We start from the raw sequence: 24357 nt of genomic DNA on the forward strand, positions 1-24357 counted from the left end.
AAGATTAGCTTATGTTACATCATGCCTAGCCACAATGGTCAACAATTACCTTAGATTACAAAAGGTAAATTAGAGAGTGTCATCCTCGCTCTAGCTTTTACCTAGAGCCTAGCCTCCTCGCGAATAGCCACGATGAGCAATGTCCAGTCCTTGCCTTTCCGGTTGAAAACTGTATTGTTACCAGCATATTGTTCGTGTATTGTAATGGAATTTTAATTAAAGAAAATTATCATTAACATGTTATTACCATCTCTTAATTTGTTGTACATATTTATTACTCACATATGGACTTTTTTTAAGCTCACAATATTTTTTTTCCTTCCCACAAAAAATAAAGAGTTGATGGGAGTAGTCGATATGCGACCCTCTAACCCCACATGTCATTTATTTTTCTTAAAAAAAGTTAGAGTTGGTAGTGGGGTGGTGGCAGAACCACCACCATCACTATTCCTTTTTATAAGGAGTATAGATGCTCCTTTCATAACATTCAAGCTAGAAGCTACTAGGATGACCAACATGTCGTATCCTCTCGGGAAACAATCTTCTCCCTTGTGGCGAACCATCCCAAGTCGAATGTTGGCTTGTTGGGCTATGTTATATCTTGTGAGTTGCACACCTGCATTGAGTGCTATAAAATGACATATTTACTGGTTTGCAATTAAGGTGAACTAAAATTCTTGTGAAAAAAACAAGAGCGTCAATCCTACAAAAAAAAAAATCATCCAAACGGCTATGAGAAACCCCCAAACAACAGTGCACGGCACAGAATAACCAGTCTGATCTTGTTGTCTCCATAAAAAAAAAATTAAAAATATACATTTTTTTTCACTTGATTTTATGGAAATATACATGTTTAAAATGAATTAGCAGAAATATACCATTATCAGAGTGGGGTGGTGCGAATTTGCCACGAGTTCACGTGATGAGTGTGCAAACTCGTAACGTGTTTGTGATGTCATCACGAGTTCGTGCGGTGAGTACGCAACCTTGTAGGATTAATTAACTTATCATTATTTTTGTTTAATTACCATTATTAGCAATTAATTAACAATTATTCCATCAATTAATTCACCAGACCGCATTCTCTTTTTTTTTTTGCTATTATTTTCAAACATGTACATTTATTATGTAAAACTGGTGTGAAAAAAAAGTATATATTTTTTTAAAAAAATTGGCGGTTTCCATGGCCGGCGACCGCCACCACATCTCCTGCTCCTCTCATGAAGCAGGTCGAGGGGCCTCCCATCGGATCTGGGTAAGCCCGCGTCTCGAATCTTGCAGAATCTGCGTGCAACATGCGGGTGATATGCACACAAATCTTGCGTTGATCTTAGTTGGAGATCTCTTCGTTCTCAGTGTGTTCTTTTGGGTGGTCAGATCATGCACAAATTTATATGTCCTGAATTCCTGATGGTGTGGTAGTAGTGCGATTTGACTGCACGTCGACTGGTGGATGGATGAGATATTGAGATTATACTGGTCAAAGCCATTAGCCATGAATCCGTCATGTTAAAAGCCAAGCACCATCTCGAAGTCTTCTTCCTCCATCGTCTCGCAGCTCTGCAATGGCAGCGGATGGTTCAATGGTGCGGAGGCTCTACCTCTCTATCTACAATTGGGTCGCCTTCATCGGATGGTCAGTTCAACTGCCTACTGTTTGTTGAGTTTCTGAATGGATATCGATTTTTTATTTTGAGTTTCATATATTGATATAGCAGGAGAAAAATACAAATCTATAGTCAGAAAAGAAAAACAACCACACCACGCGTCTACAATAACACACTGCCACGAGAGCGAAAACATTGCCCTCTAGCATCTTTGTTTGCTGGCCATTTCATGGGCTGGACAGCCAGGGTGTTGTTTTTTATCGGGGTTCTGAATTTGATTTGGATCAATGCAGGGCTCAGGTGTTGTGCTACACGATCTTGGCATTGCTGGATAAGGGACATGAGGCCGTCTATGCTGCCATCGAGCGACCTCTGCTGTTCACGCAGACTGCTGCCATCTTGGAGGTCCTGGTTTTTCCTAGTTCTTTACCTTTATTTATCAGGGAGAATTGGAGATTGAGAGGTGTGCTAAAATTTTTTTGTGTTCTGTTGTTTGCCTGATGATGTTGTTGCTGGTGGTACAGATTCTTCATTCCATTGTAGGTGAGAAATCTTTTTTTCTTTTCCTTCGTTGAAAAGAGTCTTGTTTTTTCTTCCTTCTCTGAATGTTGTTTTTTGTCATCTTTGCCAACTGAGAAGTGTAGTTTCCTGCTTGGTATGTCTGTCCTGTGCAAACTTTATGGAAACAGGCTTCCAACCCTTAATCTGGATTGTAGAGCATACTGATATGTTCAATGCCTAGATGACAAAACTTCAACATGGGCTACCGCATTCTATTATTATTATTTTTAAAATTGTACTACAAAAGAAAGGGACTAAAAAGGATTTCTGATTGAGCCTAAAAGGCTAATTACCATCTGGTAGCTCTGCATTGTTAGGCGGCCTAAGGTTTACTACCTTGATGTTGTGTTTTAGTTGTTCATGCTGAATTAGATCGTGGTAGATGGTAAGTTCTGGTATGTGCACGATAAAAGATATGCTGTAATTTTGGTGAATGTGTCTACTTTCACATTTGTGCAGTATAATATGTAGCTCAGCTTACCTCTAGCCCCCTTTTCAATCATTTGAGATCATTATGATACAAGCAATAATCTAGAATTTGAATAAAATCAAGAGAAGCCTCAACTTTGAGAAGATCATATTGTTAGCTTCTTCCTAGGAGAGAAAGGAAATGTCCTATTAGACACAATTATTTACCCCAAAAAATATTGCTTATCACTCTAATCTGAATTGTTGAAAAGGGTTGGTGAGGTCTCCAGTGTCTTCTACTCTCCCACAAATTACTGGAAGGTTGTTCATTACCTGGGGCATCTTGTGGAGCTTCCCTGAGGTAATATCAGGACCTTACTCCAAGTTATTAGATAGTTTTTATCTTAAAAACAAGTCCTGGACTAGAAAGCACTTCTTAAAATAATAAAACATACTACCTTTTCAGCTTATAAGACTTTCCAGCACTGCCCACATGTGTCTAGATTCATTAACATCTATATGAATGTGGGCAATATGTCTAGATTCATTAATATCTATATGAATGTGGGCAATGCTAGAAAGTTTTATAATATGAAAAGGGGGAAGTAGATGTTAGGTGATGTTGCAGCTATTAGAAATATCCATACTTTCATTTATGATCATAATCCTCTGAGTAAGCATTGGACAAACCAAAGCGGCAGAAATGGCATAAGTAATAAAGCTGATGCAATTACATCGTGGAAAAGGATAAAACAGTACTCTTTCCTTCTGCGTCCTACTTTTCTACTTCCTGTATTTTAACTTCTATAATCAAGTAATTGTTTTGTTTATGAACAATATCGGTGAATCACTGTCCACATATGTTTTGCAGACACAGTCTTATATTTTTGTTACCTCCTTGCTCATATGCTGGTGCATCATTGAGGTATATGTTACTCCCTAAAACTTTTCACCAAATTACTCGCTTGGAAGATGATGAGTTTCAGATGAAATTTTATTATAAGATGATAAGGAATAATTCTGCTTCTTGAAATGACAGTAGTTGTTGAAGTTCCTGAAAGAAAATCCCAAGCTTTTGGAAGTTCCTGTGTTGAGCTTAGTTGAACAAGTATTATGAAATTTTCTTCACTTCAGAGAATGAAGTGAATTGCTGATTCCTTGCAGGTTACCAGATATTCTTTCTATGGCATGAAGGAGTCATTTGGATTTACACCTTCCTGGCTCTTATGGCTTAGGTTGGTTCTGGTTGTAAACAAACCATACTAATATGTAGCATAAACTTCAAATGAAACTCATTATCTGATCATTGAATTCTCTTAAAAGTAATTCTTATTATTTTCGTACTGATTTCTTCGCAGGTACAGCACCTTCATAGCATGCTTTCCTGTTGGTGTGGTTAGTGAGATTTGCCTAGCCTACACTGTTCTTCCTTTCATGAAGGTAACTTTGAATAACTTAGAAAGGAAGAGCTCCGGTTGCATTTGATAACAATCTTGTTCAAATGCTCTTTTCTTTTGCATGAGCGATATCAGGCGTCTGAGAAATACTGCCTTAGGATGCCCAACAAATGGAATTTCTCCTTCAACTACTTCTATGCCAATGTCTTTTTCATGGCTTTGTATGTCCCAGGTAGTATTTTATTTCCTGCAATTGTACTTCATTTAGTAATTGATGATATAATCAAGTATCTTTTTTTTTAAAAAAAAAAACTAGGATTTGACGGCAAACTGCCTTGCTGTTTCATTTCATGAATGCAGTGGTTCCATACTTGTTTCACCATATGATCGCCCAGCGGAAGAAGGCCTTGTCAAAGGCAAAAACCACATAACTACTCAAGAGCTATGGAATCTGATTTCTTATCCAAGCTACGGCTCAGATTGCTACCATTTCCTGAATAAAGAAGTAAAGGTTACTACTAGAATGGAAATGCTAAAATACACGGATTATCTTTTCCCTTGGTAAAAAAGAATGACTTGCTAATGGTGTGTTGTACTTGTACCAAACGTAAGCTTTTTTTTTCCCATCTGAAGGAAAAATATGTACTCCCGGCCCGGAGAAAAAAAAAGTGTACTACTCTATATCAATGCCGAAAAATGATGCTTAGATGTTCGGCTTTTCAAGGATGAAGAAGAAGTGTCACCATTTGATTTACATTGATGTGCAGTAACTGTCAGTGAAAGGAGCCAATTGCGTCTGATCATTCTTGATTTCTTCCTACTCTTATCCATGGACCCATCCGATTGCTCAAATGTGTAAAGCCTTTTTTTTTTTTTTGCAGATTGTTAAGCCATAGTTGGCTGTTGAATGAGAATGGCCTTCCAATGTATAGACAGGGTTTACCTTTTCGTTTTTAAAGTGAAAACTGTTCCTCGCTAGTTTACTGAAAACCGATCCAAAATTGGTAAAAATCAATGACTTTCGGTCAACACGGTACGGCTGATGTCGATAGCAGATAAGGGCAATGAAGCATATCTTTTGTTTGAAAAACTGTTGGAGCATTGTGCCCCCTATGCTCTCATAAGTAATACTAATAAAGTATTTCCTCCGTCTTTAAATATATTAACATAATACTACATTAGACATAACTATTGTTAATGGGTCTAATCTAGTACCGTGATGCTCAATTTTAGGATGGAAGGAGTATGCAAACAATGCCATTTTTGTTTTCATCGTAGCATGCATGTTCTATTTGTGCACTCAAAATACCCGGTGAAGTAATTTTCTTAAAAGAACACCTTTTTAAAAAGAAAATAATAAATACTCCGTACAAAAGAAACCTAATTACCCTACCTATCGTCAGCATTAGGCCCAAATACGGCAGTAGCATTCCTGGTCCATACAGAATTTAGGCCCAGAGCTTGGGCTTCCAGTCGCACGCGGCCCACAGCCCAAACTGGTGTTTAGTCAACTTTGTATCTGTGCCGCACATTTGTGATCGAACGTCTCGTGGAGCCCATTGTTGGTTTAACTGACAGGTGGGCCATGGCGCTGTGGGGCCCACACGTCAGCCTCGTGGGTAGGCAGGCTCGACGCCCCTCCACAGCGGCCGCCGCCGCCGCCGCTCGCCGTCGCAATCCCCTCCTCTTCTCCGTCTCTGGCTTCCCGAGCCCGTATCCTCCATGGCGCGCCGGCGAGAGACTCTCGCTCGTGCAGCCCTGCTGCCCCCCCTCCTCCTCTCCTGTTCGAGCCAATGGCTCCGTAGTCCATCCATGGCTACCGACGCGCGGAGTGGATTGTGGCGGGAGGACGAGGAGCTCTTGCCCGCAGTCTCCGGCCGACGATTTCGAAACGCATTCGGAGGCCAGGCCACTGGCGAGGATGGCCGCGGCGGCTCCGATGTGGTGGGGTAAGAGGGTACCGTTCTTACTACTGAATCTTCAGTTGGTTCGTCTACTGAATCTAGTTAAATTCGTGGAGGTTTTTAGAGGGAAATATTTATTCCAGTACAGGGCAAGCATGAACATGTAGATGAAGGCTCCGTGAATCAATTTCTGCATGAAATTAGTTGATCTGTGTTGTTTTCGGCGTGTTTCTCCGGCTGGGGATGAAGGCCTTCTGTCCCGTTTGTTGAACTCATTGTCGACATTTGGCAATTGTGTTGGATGAACAGTCCTATCACTTGAAAAATTGTCGATGGTGCTCCTCTTCCTAATTCTCATAACTGATAACTGTGTTGATGTTAACAGGCCATCGATGTGTATCCAGTATAAGCTGTTCAGCTGTTTGAGTTAGCTCTTAGGCATCTATACATGTCTTTCACGCATAAAGCGTACTTATGAAATGGCTTACATGTACAGGTGAAGAAGAACAGGAAAAGAACGAAGCTGAATGAGAAAGAGAAGTTGTATACTTGTAATCACGTGCTATCTTTTCGCTGTTGCAATGAAATTTCCTGATCACATGTTCATATGAATAATATTGGCAGTTTGGCAGGCAGTTTCAGTGGCAATAAGTTCAACTGTGTGCTGCTCAACCATTTCCTTTTCGAACAAATCTATATATGTTTTATCTGTTCTTGACAATATAGTAAAGGAACTTCTTTTCTGAAGACTGATTAAAAAAACATGACCTTTGAATCAAGCTTGTGGCCTCTCAGATAACGAACTTTTCCTGCCACCTAGTTATGAGTATAATATGGCTTACATTTACACAGGTGAAAATGAAAATGAGAAAAGAAAAGGCACAATGGGAAACAACGGCTGATGATTTATTATGTTCTGCCCTTCTTTGTTGTGACAAAATGTCTTGATCACAAGGACGGAATTGGCAGGGTAGCTGGCAGTTGCAGTAGCATTAACTGCCAACTGTGTGCTGCTAATCTTATTTGATCCAAATTATATGGTTATTAATCAAATCCCATAGCCCCATAATCCCCAACCATGCCCGAAGAAGCTGCTGTAAGATGCTCAAACTTGTATTTTGGTGCTTCTGATGCTGTGATAGTGTGATGCTTGTACATCGATTGGTGGAGTAGAGTATCCTGGTCAAAGCCATTAGCAATCTCGATGTCTTCCTCCATCTCACATATCTCTGCAATGGCAGGGGATGGCGTCAGTCTTGCGGAGGCTCTACCTCTCTGTCTACAACTGGATTGTCTTCATCAGATGGTCAGTTCTATTGCCTGCTGTTTGTTGAGTTGTGCATGAATATCGATCTCACTTCCAGCATCTTTGTTTGCTGGTCAATTCTTGGATTGTACAGGGTGTTGTTTTGATCAAGGCTCTTTGATTTGGATCTTGCAGGGTTCAGGTGTCGTGGTCCATGATATTGGCATTGTTGGAGAAGAGATATGAGGCCGTCTACGCTGCTGTAGAGCAGCATCTGCTGTTCGCGCAGACTGCTGCCATCATGGAGGTTTGTTTTTTCTCTTGTTGCCTTTATAGTAGTAAAACTGTAAATTTGGATGCAGCTGTACAACTTTTTTGTTTCATTGCTCATGGAGATTGAGAGGTGCTAAACTTTTTTTGTTTTGCTGTTTGCCTGGTGATGGTGATACTGGTAGTGCAGATTCTTCATTCCATTGTAGGTGAGATATCCTTTCTCTTTATAAAGAAAATAAGTCTTATTTTCTTCCCAATACGTTGTCTTTTTTTTTTGCAGAAAAACATATAATATGTCGATGACAAAACTTCAACATGGGGTACCACATTAAATTTCATTTTTGACTTTTTACTGCAAAACGAAGGGATTAAAAATGATATGTGATTGAGCCTAAAAGATTAATAAGAATCTGGGGGCTCTTCAGAGTGGAAATTGTTAATCATGCAAACACTTTAGGTCTAAGGATTACCTTGATGTTGTTTTTTAGTTTTTCATAATGAATTAGATCGTGGTAGATGGTAATTACTGGTATGTGCACAACAAAAGATATGCTGTAGTTTTGATGAATGTATATAGACTTTCATATTTTTTTATTAAAACATGCATAATTTAAAAATAATATTATTTTAAAGGAAAATCACAGAAATATTGCTCGATTGATGGAAGTCACAAAAATAGAACCCTATAGAATTACAGTTGCTCAATAGGTGACTTGTCGAACTGGGGGAGGCCGACAGGCTTAGCTGGCGTGAGAAATCCAAGTCATGTAAACACTTTATAGTTTACATGAATCTGGTGGCTCTGCATGGTGGAAATTGTAGCTTGTCGTCCCACCGAAGAACAACAAAGATTCGTCGTCCCACAGCTGATTGATACTCCCTCGTCGGGAGTAGGCGACCTTCCAAAAATAATGCAGGCCCTATGCCAATTCAAAAAAGTGACGTGGTGGAGTGGTCTGCTAGCACACTCGGATTTAATGCACTCATGGATTAAAATGCTACTACCTCCATCCTAAATGTAGCTATTTCTTGCACAATGCCTTGTCCCAAAATAAAACTATTTCCCCACCTACCTCCTCATCTCAACCAATCACAACCATTATGTTTCATCTACTTTCTTTTCTCAACCAATTACACACTTTCTATAATTATTCTCACCTACTTTCGTTATACCTGTGACAACCTCAATAATACTTACATTTTGGCACGGAGGAAGTATCTAGCCTACCTGATTCAAGCATGTGTCAGGCCATCCCCAACCCAGAAACTATTAAGTAGTTTCCATACTTACCATGTCATATAGATACTATGTATAGAAACTATATATCCAATGGATGGTGTCTTCAAATTAAATTCTCATCCAATCATCGCTCTTCTCTCTCCTTTTATCCACCTATCCCCTTGTTTTCATTCTTGATTCTTGTGTAGAGATGGTTTTTTGCATGAGAAATGGTTTCTTCATCTTTTTACCTCTTTCCTCATTAACTCTCTTGCCTCATCAGATTTTTGCTTATGTGACAATGTATTTAGGTCCTGATTGTTTCAGCTTAAGATTATTGTAATCTAGATTATTGAACCATATTACTATAAGTTGAATTATAATAAGCCGACATAGAATAAGCTGCGAGCTGTTTGTTCCCTTGGATTATAAGTTGTTTTTTAGTTGTTAGCCACCCAATAAATTAAAAAGGCACCTTTAGAGTGGATTACTAGATTATAGTAATCTGGCTTATAGATTGTAATAATCTATCATAATAAGCTATCTGTTTGTTTTAGCTTATTCCTAATAATCCAGATTATAATAATCCTAAGCTGAATTAAACAGGGCCTTAATGCTATGGACACGATATGACATGGAGGGTTGGGGATGGCCTCAGGGAGTTGAAACTAGCTGCATACACGGTTTAAATGCATAGGCCCTCATGTGGACCAATCGGCTTCCCAGTGGACGACAGGCCTCCATGCATGTGCCATGTAGACCTGCGGTTGGCCGATATGTTTTGTGGTGGCCAGGTCAGTCTGCAGCTGATCGATAGGTGGCGTGGCGGGTCCTGTCGTTTTGTAGCTGGTTGATGGGACTATGTGGAGTTAGGCTGACAGACTTTCCGGTCCACATGTGTCCGATATGGGCTTGTCGGCCTCCCCTAGAAGGTCCCTATCAAACAACCCAAGACCGTCATGCTTCTATTTCTATGATTTTTGACAACTGAACAATATTTCTACGATTTTCCATTAAAATAATGATATATATTTTAAACATTCTAACTTTCATATTTGTGCAGTGTAATATGTAGCCTCTAGCCTCTTTTTCAATCATTTGAAATCATTATGATAGTAGCAATAGTCTGGAATTTGAATACATCTAGAGAAGTTTCAATGTTGAGAAAATCATCTTGTTAGCTTCTTCCTAAGGAGAGAAAGGAAGTGTCCTGTTAGACTCAATTAGTTCCCCCCCCCCCCCCCCCCAAAAAAAAATAATATTTTCTTATTACTGTAACCTTAATTGTTGAGAAGGGTTGGTAAGGTCTCCAGTGTCTTCTACTCTTCCACAAATTACTGGAAGGTTGTTCATGATCTGGGGCATCTTGCGGAGCTTCCCTGAGGTAATATCAGGACCTTACTCCCAAGTTATTAGATAGTTTCTATCTTCAAAACAAGTTCTGGATTAGAAAGCACTTCTTAAAATGACAAAACATACTATATGTTAGGTAATGTTTCAGCTATTAGAACATATCCCATACTTTCATTTATAATCGTAATGACTCTGAGTAGGCATTGGTCAAACCAAAGCGGCAGAAATTGCATAAGTAATGAAGCTGATGCAATCACATTGTGGAGAAGGATAAAATAGTGTCCTTTCCTTCCGCAGCATCCTAGTTTCCTATTTCCTGTATTTTAACTTCTCATCAAGTAATTGTTTTGTTTATAAACAATATGGGTGAATCACTGTCCACATGTTTTGCAGATACACACTCATATTTTTGTTACCTCCTTGCTCATAAGCTGGTGCATCACTGAGGTATGTTACTCCCTAAAACTTTTGACCAAATTACTCACTTGGAAGACCATGAATTTTGGATGCAATTTTATTATAATTCTGCTTCTTGAAATGATAGTAGTTGTTTTCCTGAAAGAAAATGCCAAGCTTTGAAAGTTCCTGTTTTGAGCTTAGCTGAACAAAGATTATGAAATTTTCTTCACTACAGAGCATGACTTTGTAGAAAAAAAAAACTTATTCCTTGCAGGTTACCAGATATTCTTTCTATGGCATGAAGGAGTCATTTGGATTTACACCTTCCTGGCTCTTATGGCTTAGGTTGGTTCTAGCTGTAAACAGATCATAATATGTAGCGCAAACTTCAAATGAAACTCATTATCTGTGAATTCTCTTAAAAATAAGTACTTATTATTTTCATACTGATTTCTTTGCAGGTACAGCACCTTCATAGTATGCTTTCCTGTTGGTATGGTTAGTGAGGTTGGCCTAGTCTACATTGTTGTTCCTTTCATGAAGGTAATTTGAATAACTTAGTAGAAAGGAAGAGCTCCGCCTCCATTTGATAACAATCTTGTTTAGAAACTATTTTCTTTTGGATGAGCAATATCAGGCATCTGAGAAATACTGCCTTAGGATGCCCAACAAATGGAATTTCTCCATCAAATACTTCTATGCCTCTGTCTTTTTCATGGTTTTGTATGCCCCAGGTAGTATTTCCCTTCAATTATACTTCATTTAGTAATTGATTATATAACCTAGTAGTTTTTCTTAAAGAAAAGGTAGCTGTAGGATTTTCTGAAAGGAAATCAAGTAGGATTTGCTAACTCACTGTCAGTGCCTTGTTGTTTCATTTGGATGAGTGCAGTATACCTGCACTTGTTCCACTATTTGATTGTCCAGCGGAAGAAGGCCTTGGCAAAATCAAAAACCACATAACTACTCAAGAGCTATCTAATCTGGTTTCTGCTCGCAGCTACAGCTCAGGTTGCTACCGTTTCTTGAACAAAGAAGTAAAAATGTATTAGAATGGAAATGCCGAAATACACAGACTATCTTTTCCCTTGGTAAATAAAAATGGACATGAGTACCATTTTCATGATTTGCTAATGGTGTGTTGTTCCAAACTTTGGCTTTTCCATATGTAAATAAAATTGCACTCCATATCGATGCCAAAAAATGATGTGTAGATTTTCTGCTTTTCAAGGATGAAGAAGGTTGCTATCACCATTTGATTCATATTGGTTCCCTGTAACTGTTTCTGGATATTATTTCATGAAAGTAGGGGTGGATCAGTGAAAGGAGCCAATTGCATCTGACATTGTCACACTGATATCGTGGATCATCCAAATGCTGAAATGTTTAAGCCTTTACAGATTGTCAAAGAAACACTACCTCTATTTCAGGTTATAAGACTTTCTAGCATTGCCCACATTCACATAGATGTTAATGAATCTAAACACACATATATGTCTAGATTTATTGATATATATATATATATATATATGAATATAGGCAATACTAGAAAGTCTTATAATATGAAACGGACGAAGTAGTTGGTTGTTGTCAAACTAGGAATTGATGGCACACTGCCTTGCTGTTTCATTTCGTGAATGCAGTGGTTCCATACTTGTTTCACCATATGATATGATCGCGCAGCAGAAGAAGGCCTTGTCAAAGGCAAAAACCACATAACTACTCAAGAGCTATGGAATCTGATTTCTTATCGAAGCTACGGCTCAGGTTGCTACCATTTCCTGAATAAAGAAGTAAAGGTTACTACTAGAATGGAAATGCTAAAATACACGGATTATCTTTTCCCTTGGTAAAAAAAAGAATGACTTGCTAATGGTGTGTTGTACCAAACATAAGCATTTTTCCTATCTGAAGAAAAAAATTGTACTCCATATCGATGCCGAAAAATGATGCTTAGATGATGCCAAAAAATTGTACTCCATGTACAGGTGAAGAAGAACAGGGAAAAAACGAAGCTGAATGAGAAAGAGAAGTTGTATACTTGTAATCACGTGCTATCTTTTCGCTGTTGCAATGAAATTTCCTGATCACATATTCACATGAATCATATCGGCAGTTTGGCGAGCAGTTGCAGTGGGAATAGGCTGTGTTTGTTCACACTGAAATTGAAAGTTTAATTGAAATTGGACGATGTGTCATGTGACGGAAAAGTTAGAAGTTTGTGTGTGTAGAAAAGTTTTGATGTGATGGAAAAGTTGGAAGTTTAGAAAAAAAAACTTTGGAACTATACAGGGCCTAAGTTCAACCGTGCGCTGCTCAACCATCTGTCCAGTTCAATCTCCATTGAATGCCAAATCAATTTGAACTGTGGCTACAAATTGATTGCTACAATCCCAATCCGAGCAAGTCATTACCAAGATGTTGAAATCTATCTCCACTGCAATGCCAAATCAATTTTCTGATCACATATTCACATGAATCATATCGGCAGTTTGGCGAGCAGTTGCTGTGGCAATAAGTTCAACTGTGCGCTGCTCAACCATCTGTCCAGTTAAATCTCCACTGAATGCCAAATCAATTTGAACTGTGGCTACAAATTGATTGCTACAATCCCAATCCGAGCAAGTCACTACCAAGATGTTGAATTCTATCTCCACTGCAATGCCAAATCAATTTGGACAGTGACTAACTTGACTCCAATCCCGATCCGAGCTAGTCACTACCAAGATGCTGATAGTATTTAAGAGCTTCTGATGCGTGTACATCAATTGGCTGAGGAATCTGGGATTCTAGTCAACTGTTAAAGCCTCAATTGGTTCACGTTAAAGCTAAGCTCATTTTGGCGTGTTGTGGCAAACTTATTTGGCATACGAGAGCGCCGTCAAAGTAAAGTTTTTTATGTAGTTGGCAGAGAAAGGCCGTTGTCTGACGGCTGACAACCTGAGTAAGCGGATGGTTGCACCAGCGAGTTTGCTCACTTTGCATGAGCAGCGATGAGGACTGTGAGCATCTTTTTGTTTCCTGCCTTATGATCAAGGGTTGGGCTGGAATTGGCTTCCAACCGCCGGCTGAAACGCGGCAAGGACTTCGGACCAGCTACAAGGGCGCTTTCGACACTCTGGTGTTGTTTGTCTGCTAGATAGTTTTGAAGGAGAGAAACACACATGTTTTCCATAATTAGAGCCAAGCTCTAGCTCCAGCTCCCAACTCCAACTTACTTGGAGCCGGAGCTGTGCCAAACAGTCCAGATTATCTATTCTTAGGAGCGGAGTTGGCAGAGCTGCTCCACAAAATTATACTATGAGGGTGGAGCTGGATTTTTGCTGCTCTACAACTCTACTCCACCCCAAAAGACCCACTACCCTTTAAAATTTCAGTGTATTTACACCAAAATGCCATTAAACTACCCCTTCCAGTTCCTACCCCATTTCCTCCCGTTCTCTCTCCTCATCCTCCTTCCTCGGTCGAGGCCGGCGGCGGCGGCGTCGGCGTCGGCGTCGGCAGCGGCGGGTGGGTGGCGCGGCGGCGAGGGCCGCTGGCGGCGGCGGCGGCGGCGGCAAGCGCGCGAGCGGCGGTGGCGCGGCGGCAGCGCGCGTGCGGTGGCAGTGGCGGCGGCTGGCTGCGGGGCGGGCGGCGACGCATCGGCCTCAAGCAGCGGCGGCGGCGACGGGGCGCGGGCTGAGCAGCGGCGGCGGCGGCTGCGCGCGAGCGGTGGAGCAGGGTCGGCGGCGCGCGGCCGGCGCGCGTGCTGTGGCGGCGGCAGCGGCGGCCGGCGAGCAGACCGCCGACGGTGGGACAGGCGGCGGCATCGGTGGAGCATGGGCTGAGCAGCAGCTGCGACGCCTACCAGGTGTTCGGTAAAATGACAACAAGGGATGTGGTGGAGTGGAGCTAAGCAATATAGCCAAACACTTTCTATTCCATTTCAGCTCCTATAGGAGCTAGCTCTAATTGGATTTGGAGTTTAGACTTGAGAGTTGGAGTTTGGAGTCCTACCAAACGGGGTCTAAGTTGAAGCCATTTTTTAACACTTAACACATGAATTAGATAAACAGTATTAGCAGTTCGATGTTGGGGAGTTGTTAATGTGAACTGTTCTTCAGAAGTAGTACATGTCTATGTATGTTATCACTTACGATGGTCGTTGATGTTAACTGGACCTCGATTCATACATGCTATTGAGCTGCTTCTTTATACTTTTTCCTTTTCGAACATATCTATACATGTTTTTATCTGTTCTTGAGAATATAGTAAAGGAACTTCTTTTCCGAGGACTGATTAAAAGAACATGACCTTATATACACCTTATGGAAAGAAATAATCAAGGCAAACCAGGTAAACTTGTCAACTCACGGTATTGGACCAGTCTGGTTCGCGGTTTGTGCATACACCTTATGGAAAGCACGCAACAGCAGGGTTTTCGACAAGCTTCACACTTCGCTACACCTCTTGCTGCAGCAAATCCAGAGCTCCCTCGAACTATGGACTCATCGAGCTAAAGGAATTACCAAGTCTAAGATTGAGTCTTGGTGTCAACTCCTACAATTAGATCCTTAATATGTAAATGCCACTTGTAATTTTTGTAATTTATTTTCTCCTCTTTTATATTTTTTCTTTTTCTTTTTTAACTTTGTACCACCTCATTTCTATAAATGAAATGGCTATAAAGTAGAGCACCTTCTTACGTCAGAAAGAAAGAACATGACCTTTGAATCAAGCTTGTTAACGAACTTTTCCTGCCACCTAGTTATGAGTATAATATGGCTTACATTTACACTGGTGAAAATGAAAATGAGAAAAGAAAAGGCACAATGAGAAACAACAGCTGAATCCTATCTTTCTATATATAGTTGGTATTTACTCCTATAAATAAAGACATGCAAGAAACCACATCATCAATAATTTTAAGCCATTGGATCGCATTAGTATAGAGTTATCAACCGTTGGATCAAGAAGCTAGCTACTCATCCATCTAATTTAATCATTGATTATTCATCCATTCACCTCCCTTTAGCTCATAATCACGCGTGACATTGTTATCCAGTGTGCACATCCAAATCCTCAAAGATAATATTACTCTTTTTTAAAAAATACAACTCCAATTATTATATAAGATGTGAGCTTTGTTTTGTTATAAACAATTGGATAACATGCAATAATTAGATATCATTAATCCAAACTCATTTTTGAAACATGCTTGAGATGAAGCAGATAAGTGCTACACAACCTTATTGTGACGATATCCAGATTGTACATGAAAATAACTTTCATATATCATAACAATACACAATGACGTTTCAAAAAATAAAACATGAATTGTATCGTTATAACAGAAGCTATATAAAAAGCCACATTATAATCTTTTTCTTTAGAATTACACAGTACAACGTAGACACTCACAACGCACGCGCACTCACCCCTATGAACACACACAAGCACGCAAACCCTACCCCTATGAGCATCTTCAAAAACTGGGCCGAGCATCTTCGAAGACCGTGCACTCACCCCTATGAACACACACACGCACGCAAACCTTACCCCTATGAGCATCTTCGAAATGACTGCAACGAAGACTGGGCTGGCAAATCCTAGAGAGATTGACGAAGTCACCACAGGCGCCTCGCATCTTCGAAGACTGGGCCGGTAAATCCTGGAGAGATTGACGTCACCATAGGCGTCACCATAGGCGCCTCGCATCTTCGAAGACTGGGCCGACAAATCCTGGAGAGATTGACGAAGTCACCTCAGGCGCCTCGCTGTCGACGGGTACGTCGCCTACCAGCAAATCCTGGAGAGATTGACGTCACCACAGGCGCCTCGCATCTTCGAAGACTGGGCCAGCAAATCCTGGAGAGATTGACGAAGTCACCACAGGCGCCTCGTTGTCGACGGGTACGTCGCCTACCAACAAATCCTGGAGAGATTGACGAAGTCACCACAGGCGTCTCGCCTACCAGCAAATCCTCTCGCTGTGGTACGTCGCCTACCAGCAAATCCTGGAGAGATTGACGAAGTCACCACAGGCGCCTCGCCTACCAGCAAATCCTCTCGCTGTGGTACGTCGTCTACCACTGAAAGCACAACGTCGTTAAATCCTGGAAAATTCGACTCCCTGGAAAATTCGCTCCCATGGGGAGTCGAACCCAGGACCTCATGTGCTACTGAGGCTCTTGTAGCCACTAGGCTAGAGGCCCTTTCGCGCATTATAATCTATTTTGTATACACACATAGATGCATCTAATCATTTAAAACATTGATTTTATTCCATGACAAAACTAGCAAATCCCACGGTAAGGCGCGGGGTGCCAACTAGTATTTCTTATGTTCCGTCCTTGTTTGTTGTGACGAAGGTCCTGTTTGGCTAATGGGATAGGGAAATCATTTTCCACCTACTAAAAGACATATTTAAATCTTAATCATTCATCCTCCCTCTTCCATTTAATCCTAACCCTTCATTCATTTACCAATCTTAATCGCACCCCACATTTCCTATTATCCAAACACACCCCAAATGTTTTGATCAACATGGACGAAATTGGCGGGGTAGCTGGCAGTTGTACTAGCATTAACTGCCAACTGTCCGCTGCTAATCTGATTTGATCTAAATTATGTGGTTATTAATCAAATCACATAGCCCCATAAATACATAATCCCCAACCGGTAAGATGCTCAGACTTGTATCTTGGTGCTTCTGATGTTGCTATAGTGTGATGCTTGTACATCTTGGAGGAGTAGAGTATCCCTGTCAAAGCCATCAGCCATCTCGACGTTTTCTTCCATCTCGCATATTTCCTGCAATGGCAGGGAATGCGTCAGGGGTGCGGAGGCTCTACCTCTCTCTCTACAACTGGATTGTCTTCATCGGATGGTAACTTGTTGACGCCATGTTCAGTTCCAAAATATTTTTTTCAAACTTCCAGCTTTTCCATCACATCAAAACTTTTCCACACATACAAATTTTTAACTTTTTCGTCACATCGTTCCAATTTCAACCAAACTTTCAATTTTGGTGTGAACTAAACACAGCCTGACTTATGCATGAATATCGATCTCACTTCTACTCCATCCGTTAGTTTTGAATTTTTTTAGTCAAACATTTTTAAGTTCGATCAAACTTAGAGAAAAATATAGTAACATTTTCAACACAAAACAAACATACTATCAAAATATATTCAATGTTGTATTTAATGAAACTAATTTAGTGTAATAGATGTTACTAAATTTTTATATAAACTTGGTCAAATCTAAAAAAAAGTTTGACTAGAAAAAAGTGGTCCTCCAAGTTTTATCTAAGGCTCAATTTAGTCTTTGATGTTTCAATCTATCCATATTAGTCCTTCAAGTTTTCATTTTAGTTCAAACTTATCCTTGAACTAACAACTCTCTTCATAAATGACACTTATACCCCTCATCATTCACATATATAAGAGAAAAATTGCATGCTTGATTTTTTTATAGATAATACATAGTATATTATGTAAAACGAAAATAAATTATGTACTAGCAAGTGCATACGATAGCAATTGCTTAAGTTTTATGTGCACATGTTGAAATAATGGGAAGTCCATCTGTAATGTTGTTTATTCATGTTAACTTTCTTTTTTCTAGTATATAGTTGTATATAAATTAAGGGCAAAAATGACATTTTTTTAATAGAAATATTGACTAGAAATAGCCATATGGCATATTAAGTGGGTCCAAGGATGATTTCAAGCAAAAGCAAATATTTAGAGGAGCTATGTGGATAAAATAAAACGTGAAGGATCAAATTAAGCCTTTGGTAAAATTTGAGGGACTAAATTAGCTATTCACTCAAAAAAAAAGATAAAATAACTTAAAATATAAAACGGAGAGAGTAACATCTTTGTTTGCTGGCCAATTCTTTTGGATTGTACAGGGTGTTGTTTTGATCAAGGCTCTTTGATTTGGATCATGCAGGGTTCAGGTGTCGTGGTTCATGATATTGGCATTGCTGAAGAACGGATATGATGCCGTGTATGCTGCCGTAGAGCAGCATCTGCTGTTCGCGCAGACTGCTGCAATCATGGAGGTTTGTTTCTTTTTTTTTTCTCTTGTTGCCTTTATTGTAGTAAAACTGTAAATTTGAATGCAGTTGTACAACTTTTTTGTTTCATTGCTCATGGAGATTGAGAGGTGCTAAACTTTTTATGTTCTGCTGTTTCCCTGGTGATGGTGATGCTGGTAGTGCAGATTCTTCATTCCATTGTAGGTGAGATCTCCTTTGTCTCTTTATAAAGAAAATAAGTCTTATTTTCTTCCCAATACGTTGTTTTTTTTGCAGAAAAAATATATAATGTGTCAATGAAAAAACTTCGACAAGGGGTACCACATTAAATTTCATTTTGAACCTTTTACTGCAAAAAGAAGGGATTAAAAATGATACGTGATTGAGCCTAAAAGCCTAATAAGAATCTGGGGGCTCTTCATGGTGGAAATTGTTAGTCATGCAAACACATTAGGCCTAAGGGTTACCTTGATATTGTTTCTTAGTTTTTCATACTGAATTAGATCGTGGTAGATGGTAATTTCTGGTGTGTGCACAACAAAAGATATGCTGTTCAGAATATACATTTATCAACACTACAGCATATCTGAAACTGAAAGTATATACATTTTTCATACTGAATTAGATAGTGGTAGATGGTAATTTCTGGTATCTGCACAACGTAGGGTATGCGCACAATAAAATTCTATACTTTCACATTTGTGCAGTGTAATATGTATCCTCTAGCCTCTTTTTCATTCACTTGAAATCATTATGATACCAACAATAGCCTGGAATTTAAATAAATCAAGAGAAGTTTCAGTTTTGAGAAAATCGTCTTGTTAACTTCTTCCTAAAGAGAGAAAGGAAGTGTCATGTTAGACTCAATTATTTCCCCCAAAAAAATTATTGCTTATTACTGTATCTGAGTTGTTAAAAAGGTTTGGTGAGGTCTCCAGTGCCTTCTACTGTTCTACAAGTTACTGGAAGGTTGTTCATGATCTGGGGCATCTTGTGGAGCTTCCCTGAGGTAATATCAGGACCTTACTCCAAGTTATAAGAAGGTTTATATCTTAAAAACAAGTTCTGGATTAGAAACCACTTCTTAGAATGACAAAACATTGATGTTAGGTAATGTTGCAGCTATTAGAGCATATCCCATACTTTCATTTATGATCATAATGGCTCTAGTAGGCATTGGACAAACCGAAGCTGCTGAAATTGCTTAAGTAATGAAGCTGATGCAATTAATTACATCATGGAGAAGGACAAAATAGTGCTCTTTTCTTCTGCATCCTAGTTTCCTATTCCATGTATTTTATCTTCTAATCAATCAGAGGATTGTTTTGTTTATAAACAATATCGGTGAATCACTGTCCACATGTTTTGCAGACACACTCTCATATCCTTGTTACCTCCTTGATCATATGCTGGTGCATCACTGAGGTATATGCTACTCCCTAAAACCTTTCACCAAATTACTCACTTGGAAGATCATGAATTTCGGATGCAATTTTATTATAGTTCTGCTTCTTGAAATGACAGTAGTTGTTGAAATTCTTGAAAGAAAATTCCTGGTCGCGTCAGCTGCCTCCTGTGCAGCTGTCCCTTCCCCAACAGAGGAGAGAGTTTGGGAGACAAAGACCCTGTTTAAATGGGACTAAAACTTTTTAATCCTATCACATCGGATGTTTGAACACTAATTATAAATATTAAACGTAGACTATTAATAAAAACTCATTCTATAACCCTAGACTAATCCGCGAGATGAATCTATTGAACCTAATTAATCCATAATTAGCCTATATGATGCTACAGTAAACATAAGCTAATTATGGATTAATTAGGCTTAAAAAATTTGTCACACGAATAACCTCTCATTTATATAATTAGTTTTATAAGTAGTCTATATTTAATACTCTAAATTCATCCGACATGACAGGGACTTTGTTTAGTCCCGGATCCAAACACCACCAAAATCCTTGTCTCTTCCCTCAACTCGGTCGCCGATGTTGATGCGGTGGCCTCTTCTGTGGGGCCCCTGTTCAGATCACAACCGTCTTCTGATTCGCTGCAAAGCCCCTGCAAAGCTAGCCCCTGTCGAGATGCTTCTTTTGAGCTGTGCTGGCAGGCGGAGCACGTGCCCGATGTGGGATGAGGCTACGCGCTGGGATGGCGTCGAGGCTAAGGTTTCCAAGGGAGATGCGGTCTGGGCTGGGCCAGATCGCCTTTCTCCAGTGGTTGTGCCTAGCCCAGTCAGGCCCAGTTCACCAGTCCAGGATGATTTGGGCTCGGGACAGCCCAACACCCTACTGGACCAAGTGGCTGAGGCCTCTGAACCAGCCCAGCACGAAGTGGTCGTTCCTTCCTTTGGGCCAGCGGTTGGAGGCGGCCTGCTCGGATGACAAGTCGCACTGGAGCCGGCCCAGCATGGTGGTGTTCACGTGCCAACCACCGAGGCGCCCCCTGATCAAGTCGCTGCGACGCCAACCCCGCCGGGCTCTCCGCAACCGGATCCATTGATCACCTTCTCTAGGCGCACCAAGATTAGAAGGCGATCCCTGCCCCACTTCTCCCACCGCTGCCAACGCCGCCTGCATCGGTCATGCCTGCTACCCCCTTCACGCCTCGCCGGAGTGAGCGGCAGGTGGTTCAAGCACTCCATGGAGCTCCAACAATATTAATGTCAAGGTGCCAGGTGGTTTTGGCCAAAAAGCTTGAGGTTGATGCAGACGATGTACCGCCTCTTCCTCCACAGCCGACCAATAATGCACTCCAGCAGTATACGGAGATCTTTGATAATGAGCACAGTATCGACCATCTTCATGCCCTCGCGGATCTCTTAGACATCAGCTTGCCGGGGCCCGCAGGCCAGCTAGCGCGCTGATGGCGCCGGCGTCCGTGGTGCAGGCCGCTTGAGAGCTTCGTTGTCAGGTCGCATCAATCGCGTCCCATGACGAGTTTCAACTTCAACTTCCTCATCTGGAATGTGCATGGGTTTAAACGACCCCGCACACCGGGATGCTGTTCGGTCGGTGATTGTAGATGCTCGTTGTTCGGTCGTGTGTCTTCAAGAAACAAAACTTGATGTTATCTCTGTACCCCTAGCTGCACACGATTAATTCCTAAGTGCCAATCTATCAGACTTTCTCTATTTGCCTGCGGTCAAGACTAGAGGGGGGTTCTCCTTGCGTGGGACAGCTCGGTCGTCAGTTGTGACAGCCCCACGATGGGAGAATTCTCCCTTACTGCACATCTTTCTTTTATTGATGGTAGCTCGCACTGGATTACGGTCGTCTATGGTCCGCAACTCGAGGCCGACAAACTGCGGTTCCTACTAGAGTTACTATCAATCCGAAGCAGCCATTCGGGACCGTGGGTGGTGGTCGGAGACTTTAGCCTGATTTACCAAGATCAGGACAAGAGCAATGCAAACTTAAACAGGCGTTTGATGGGTCATTTTCGCAGGGCCATCAATGATCTATCTCTCCATGAACTTCACCCGAATGGTCGCTCCTTCACCTGGTCGAATGGTTGGTTGAACCCAACACTGGAACGCCTTGACAGGGTGTTCTACACAACCGACTAGGAGGATGTATTTCCCCAATGCTTCCTTAAAGCTCTCCCATCCACGGTCTTGGATCATTGCCCGCTTTTTCTATCCACCTTCCCTTTCGCACCCTAGAGGAGGTTGGTTCCACTTTGAGAGCTTTTGGTGCACGCTTGAAGGATTCCATGAGGTTATACAAGATGCATGGTCATTGCCTTGCCACATTGCCGACCCGATCAGCAGGCTTGACAGCAAGCTGAGAACAACGGCAAAAAAACTAAGGAGTTGGAGCGACAAAAAGGTCAGAAATGTGAAATTGCAAATGGAAATGGCAAGAGAACTGATTGGCAGATTTGACAGAGTAGAGGAATGTTTGCCCTGTCCCCTTCGGAGAGATACTTGCACAAGAGCTTAAAGTTGAAATACCTTGCGCTGGCCTCCTTGGAGCGAACGATGGCCCGTCAGCACTCTCGGATTTCGTGGTTGCAGGAAGGTGATGCCGACTTGTACACGCTTCTTTCACCAGCATGCGACGTCCCATCGACGGCGCAACTTCATCCAACAACTAGAACACAACGGTCAGGTAGCAACCTCACCTGACGAGAAGGCCGTGCTGGTGCACAACTACTTCTTGCATTTGCTCGACTCCTCTCCTTCAAGATCCTTTGCTCTCATCCTTGATTTTCTAGTCGAGAGGGGGAAACCTCTACCCCAGTTGGAAGCCCCGTTCTCAGATGAGGAAGTGTGGGCTGTTGTAAAAGATACATCGCGTGACAAAGCGCCGGGGCCGGATGGTTTCACAGGACAATTCTACCAAACCTGCTAGTTGATCATCTGCGAGGATGTTATGGCAGCGTTGCAGCAGCTCCATCGCATGGACGGGTCCAGTTTTGGAAAGGTGAACACGGCTCTCCTCACGTTGTTGCCTAAAACACAAGACGCCAGGAAATTGAAGGATTTTCACCCCATCAGTCTGGTGCATAGCTTTGCGAAACTATTTACGAAGATCCTCTCCCGCCGGCTAGCCCCCATTCTGAACTCCTTGGTCGCGCAGAACCAGAGCTCGTTCATCAAAAAACGGTGCATCCATGACAATTTCATGCTTGTTCGCCAATCTGCAAAGAAGCTTCATCAGAGAAAACAGTCGGTGCTTCTTCTTAAGCTGGACATTGCACAGGCATTTGACTCAATCTCGTGGCAATTCATCATGGAAGCCCTTGAGCACAAAGGTTTCGGTGATCGATGGAGATCCTGGGTCGCTTTGCTGTTTAGAACTGCAACAACGAGAGTTCTAATTAATGGCATCCCTGGAGATAAGGTGCAGCACAGACGTGGAGTATGACAGGGTGATCCGATCTCGCCGATGATATTCATCCTTGGATGGATTTTTTGACCCTGCTGTTCCAACGTTCGAGCGAGCTGGCCTGATGCCGGATCTCGGCATTCCTCATTGAATTTCACTCTATGCTGACGATGTGGTCATCTTCATCAAGCCAGCTGGCAGCGAGATAGCAGCGACCACAGAAATCCTGAACATTTTTGGAGAATCATTGGGGCTTCAAACGAATTTCGCTAAATGTTCCGCGATGCCAATCCAATGCACAGATGACCAAATCGCAGAGATACAGCCGGAGCTGCCCTGTGCAATACTCAGGTCAATACTCCTCCAAATCGGCACACAGAGCTTTATTTCTGGGTCGGGTTCCATTCCAATCAACGCTGATTTGGAAGTCACTAGCGTCACCTAGATGTCGCTTCTTTCTTTGGTTGGTCGCCTTAAACAGGTGTTGGACAGCTGACTGGTTGCGTCGCCGTGGCTTGCCACATCCTGATAGATGCGTCCTCTGTGATCAGCAAGATGAAAGCATTGATCACATCCTTGTTGGTTGTCCGGAGTCCAGGCAGCTATGGTGGTGGACGTTGAGGGCAATTGGACATCCTGAGTGTCTGTCAGTAAATGAACTCTCATTTCACCAATGGCTATGCAGCAGCCGAATGACCATTCGAGAGCCATTGCGTCGGGGTTTTGACACGGTGGTCACGCTAGTGGCATGGACGATTTGGAAAGAATGCAAAGGCCGGGTTTTCAATCAGCAACAAAGGACCTGGGTGGACATCGTGAAGGGAATGGTGGCAGAGACGGCACTCTGGCGCCAAGCGAATTCAGCCATCCCTGCTCTGATCCTCAGAAGGGACTTCGGTAGCCAAAACAGACCGCGAGAGATAAACCTTTGAATTTGTACTTTGAGTCCTGTTTCAGTCCCCTGCTGCTCTTCTTTTCATTATAAATAACCTTTATTTCTCTTAATGGAAAAAATGTGCTCCTTGCGTATTCCCAAAAAAATCTTTGAAAGTTCCTGTGTTGAGCTTAGTTGAACAAATATTATGAAATTTTCTTCACTTCGGAGAGTGGAGTGAATTATTAATTCCTTGCA

General features: G+C 41.5%; 3 protein-coding genes across 6 annotated transcripts in view; all 3 read left to right on the top strand.

Annotated features, from left to right (window-relative positions):
• The window catches only part of LOC127779883 (very-long-chain (3R)-3-hydroxyacyl-CoA dehydratase PASTICCINO 2A-like), a 30533-nt gene that overhangs the window by 5313 nt on the left and 863 nt on the right, over nt 1–24357 (top strand). For 2 of the 4 annotated variants that reach the window (XM_052306824.1, XM_052306815.1), the window contains exons 3-6: nt 18306–18417; nt 18579–18597; nt 19314–19402; nt 19765–19818. In XM_052306824.1, the coding sequence (XP_052162784.1) occupies nt 18306–18417; nt 18579–18597; nt 19314–19402; nt 19765–19818 (274 nt within the window). Of the gene's footprint in view, nt 1–17049; nt 17236–18305; nt 18418–18578; nt 18598–19313; nt 19403–19764; nt 19819–20314; nt 24353–24357 lie in introns of those variants that run through there. The other 2 variants (XM_052306845.1, XM_052306807.1) reach the window with 2 other exon arrangements.
• LOC127779930 (very-long-chain (3R)-3-hydroxyacyl-CoA dehydratase PASTICCINO 2A-like) lies at nt 1466–4761 on the top strand. The gene is made up of 9 exons (XM_052306867.1): nt 1466–1636; nt 1901–2012; nt 2132–2150; nt 2849–2937; nt 3448–3501; nt 3741–3811; nt 3935–4016; nt 4109–4205; nt 4334–4761. Exons 1-9 carry the CDS (start codon nt 1566–1568, stop codon nt 4402–4404), a joined length of 666 nt encoding a protein of 221 aa, XP_052162827.1. The 5' UTR covers nt 1466–1565; the 3' UTR covers nt 4405–4761.
• On the top strand, nt 5581–12445 carry LOC127779921 (very-long-chain (3R)-3-hydroxyacyl-CoA dehydratase PASTICCINO 2A-like). Its single transcript, XM_052306856.1, has 10 exons — nt 5581–6973; nt 7119–7183; nt 7319–7430; nt 7584–7602; nt 9911–9999; nt 10362–10415; nt 10642–10712; nt 10829–10910; nt 11005–11101; nt 11260–12445. Exons 1-10 carry the CDS (start codon nt 6956–6958, stop codon nt 11328–11330), a joined length of 678 nt encoding a protein of 225 aa, XP_052162816.1. The 5' UTR covers nt 5581–6955; the 3' UTR covers nt 11331–12445.

Source organism: Oryza glaberrima, chromosome 1 (genome assembly GCF_000147395.1).
Source record: "Oryza glaberrima chromosome 1, OglaRS2, whole genome shotgun sequence".
In the NCBI taxonomy this organism is placed as follows: domain Eukaryota; kingdom Viridiplantae; phylum Streptophyta; class Magnoliopsida; order Poales; family Poaceae; genus Oryza; species Oryza glaberrima.

Excerpts from the sequence above, each read along its gene's own strand:
- LOC127779921 (XM_052306856.1), top strand. Across the intron at positions 10,911-11,004 it reads TTGTTGTTCCTTTCATGAAG|GCATCTGAGAAATACTGCCT; the intron begins GTAATTTGAATA and ends GAGCAATATCAG. Across the intron at positions 11,102-11,259 it reads CATGGTTTTGTATGCCCCAG|TATACCTGCACTTGTTCCAC; the intron begins GTAGTATTTCCC and ends GGATGAGTGCAG.
- LOC127779930 (XM_052306867.1), top strand. The coding sequence starts at position 1,566 with ATGGCAGCGGATGGTTCAATGGTGCGGAGGCTCTACCTCTCTATCTAC. Across the intron at positions 1,637-1,900 it reads TGGGTCGCCTTCATCGGATG|GGCTCAGGTGTTGTGCTACA; the intron begins GTCAGTTCAACT and ends GGATCAATGCAG. Across the intron at positions 2,938-3,447 it reads TCTTGTGGAGCTTCCCTGAG|ACACAGTCTTATATTTTTGT; the intron begins GTAATATCAGGA and ends TATGTTTTGCAG.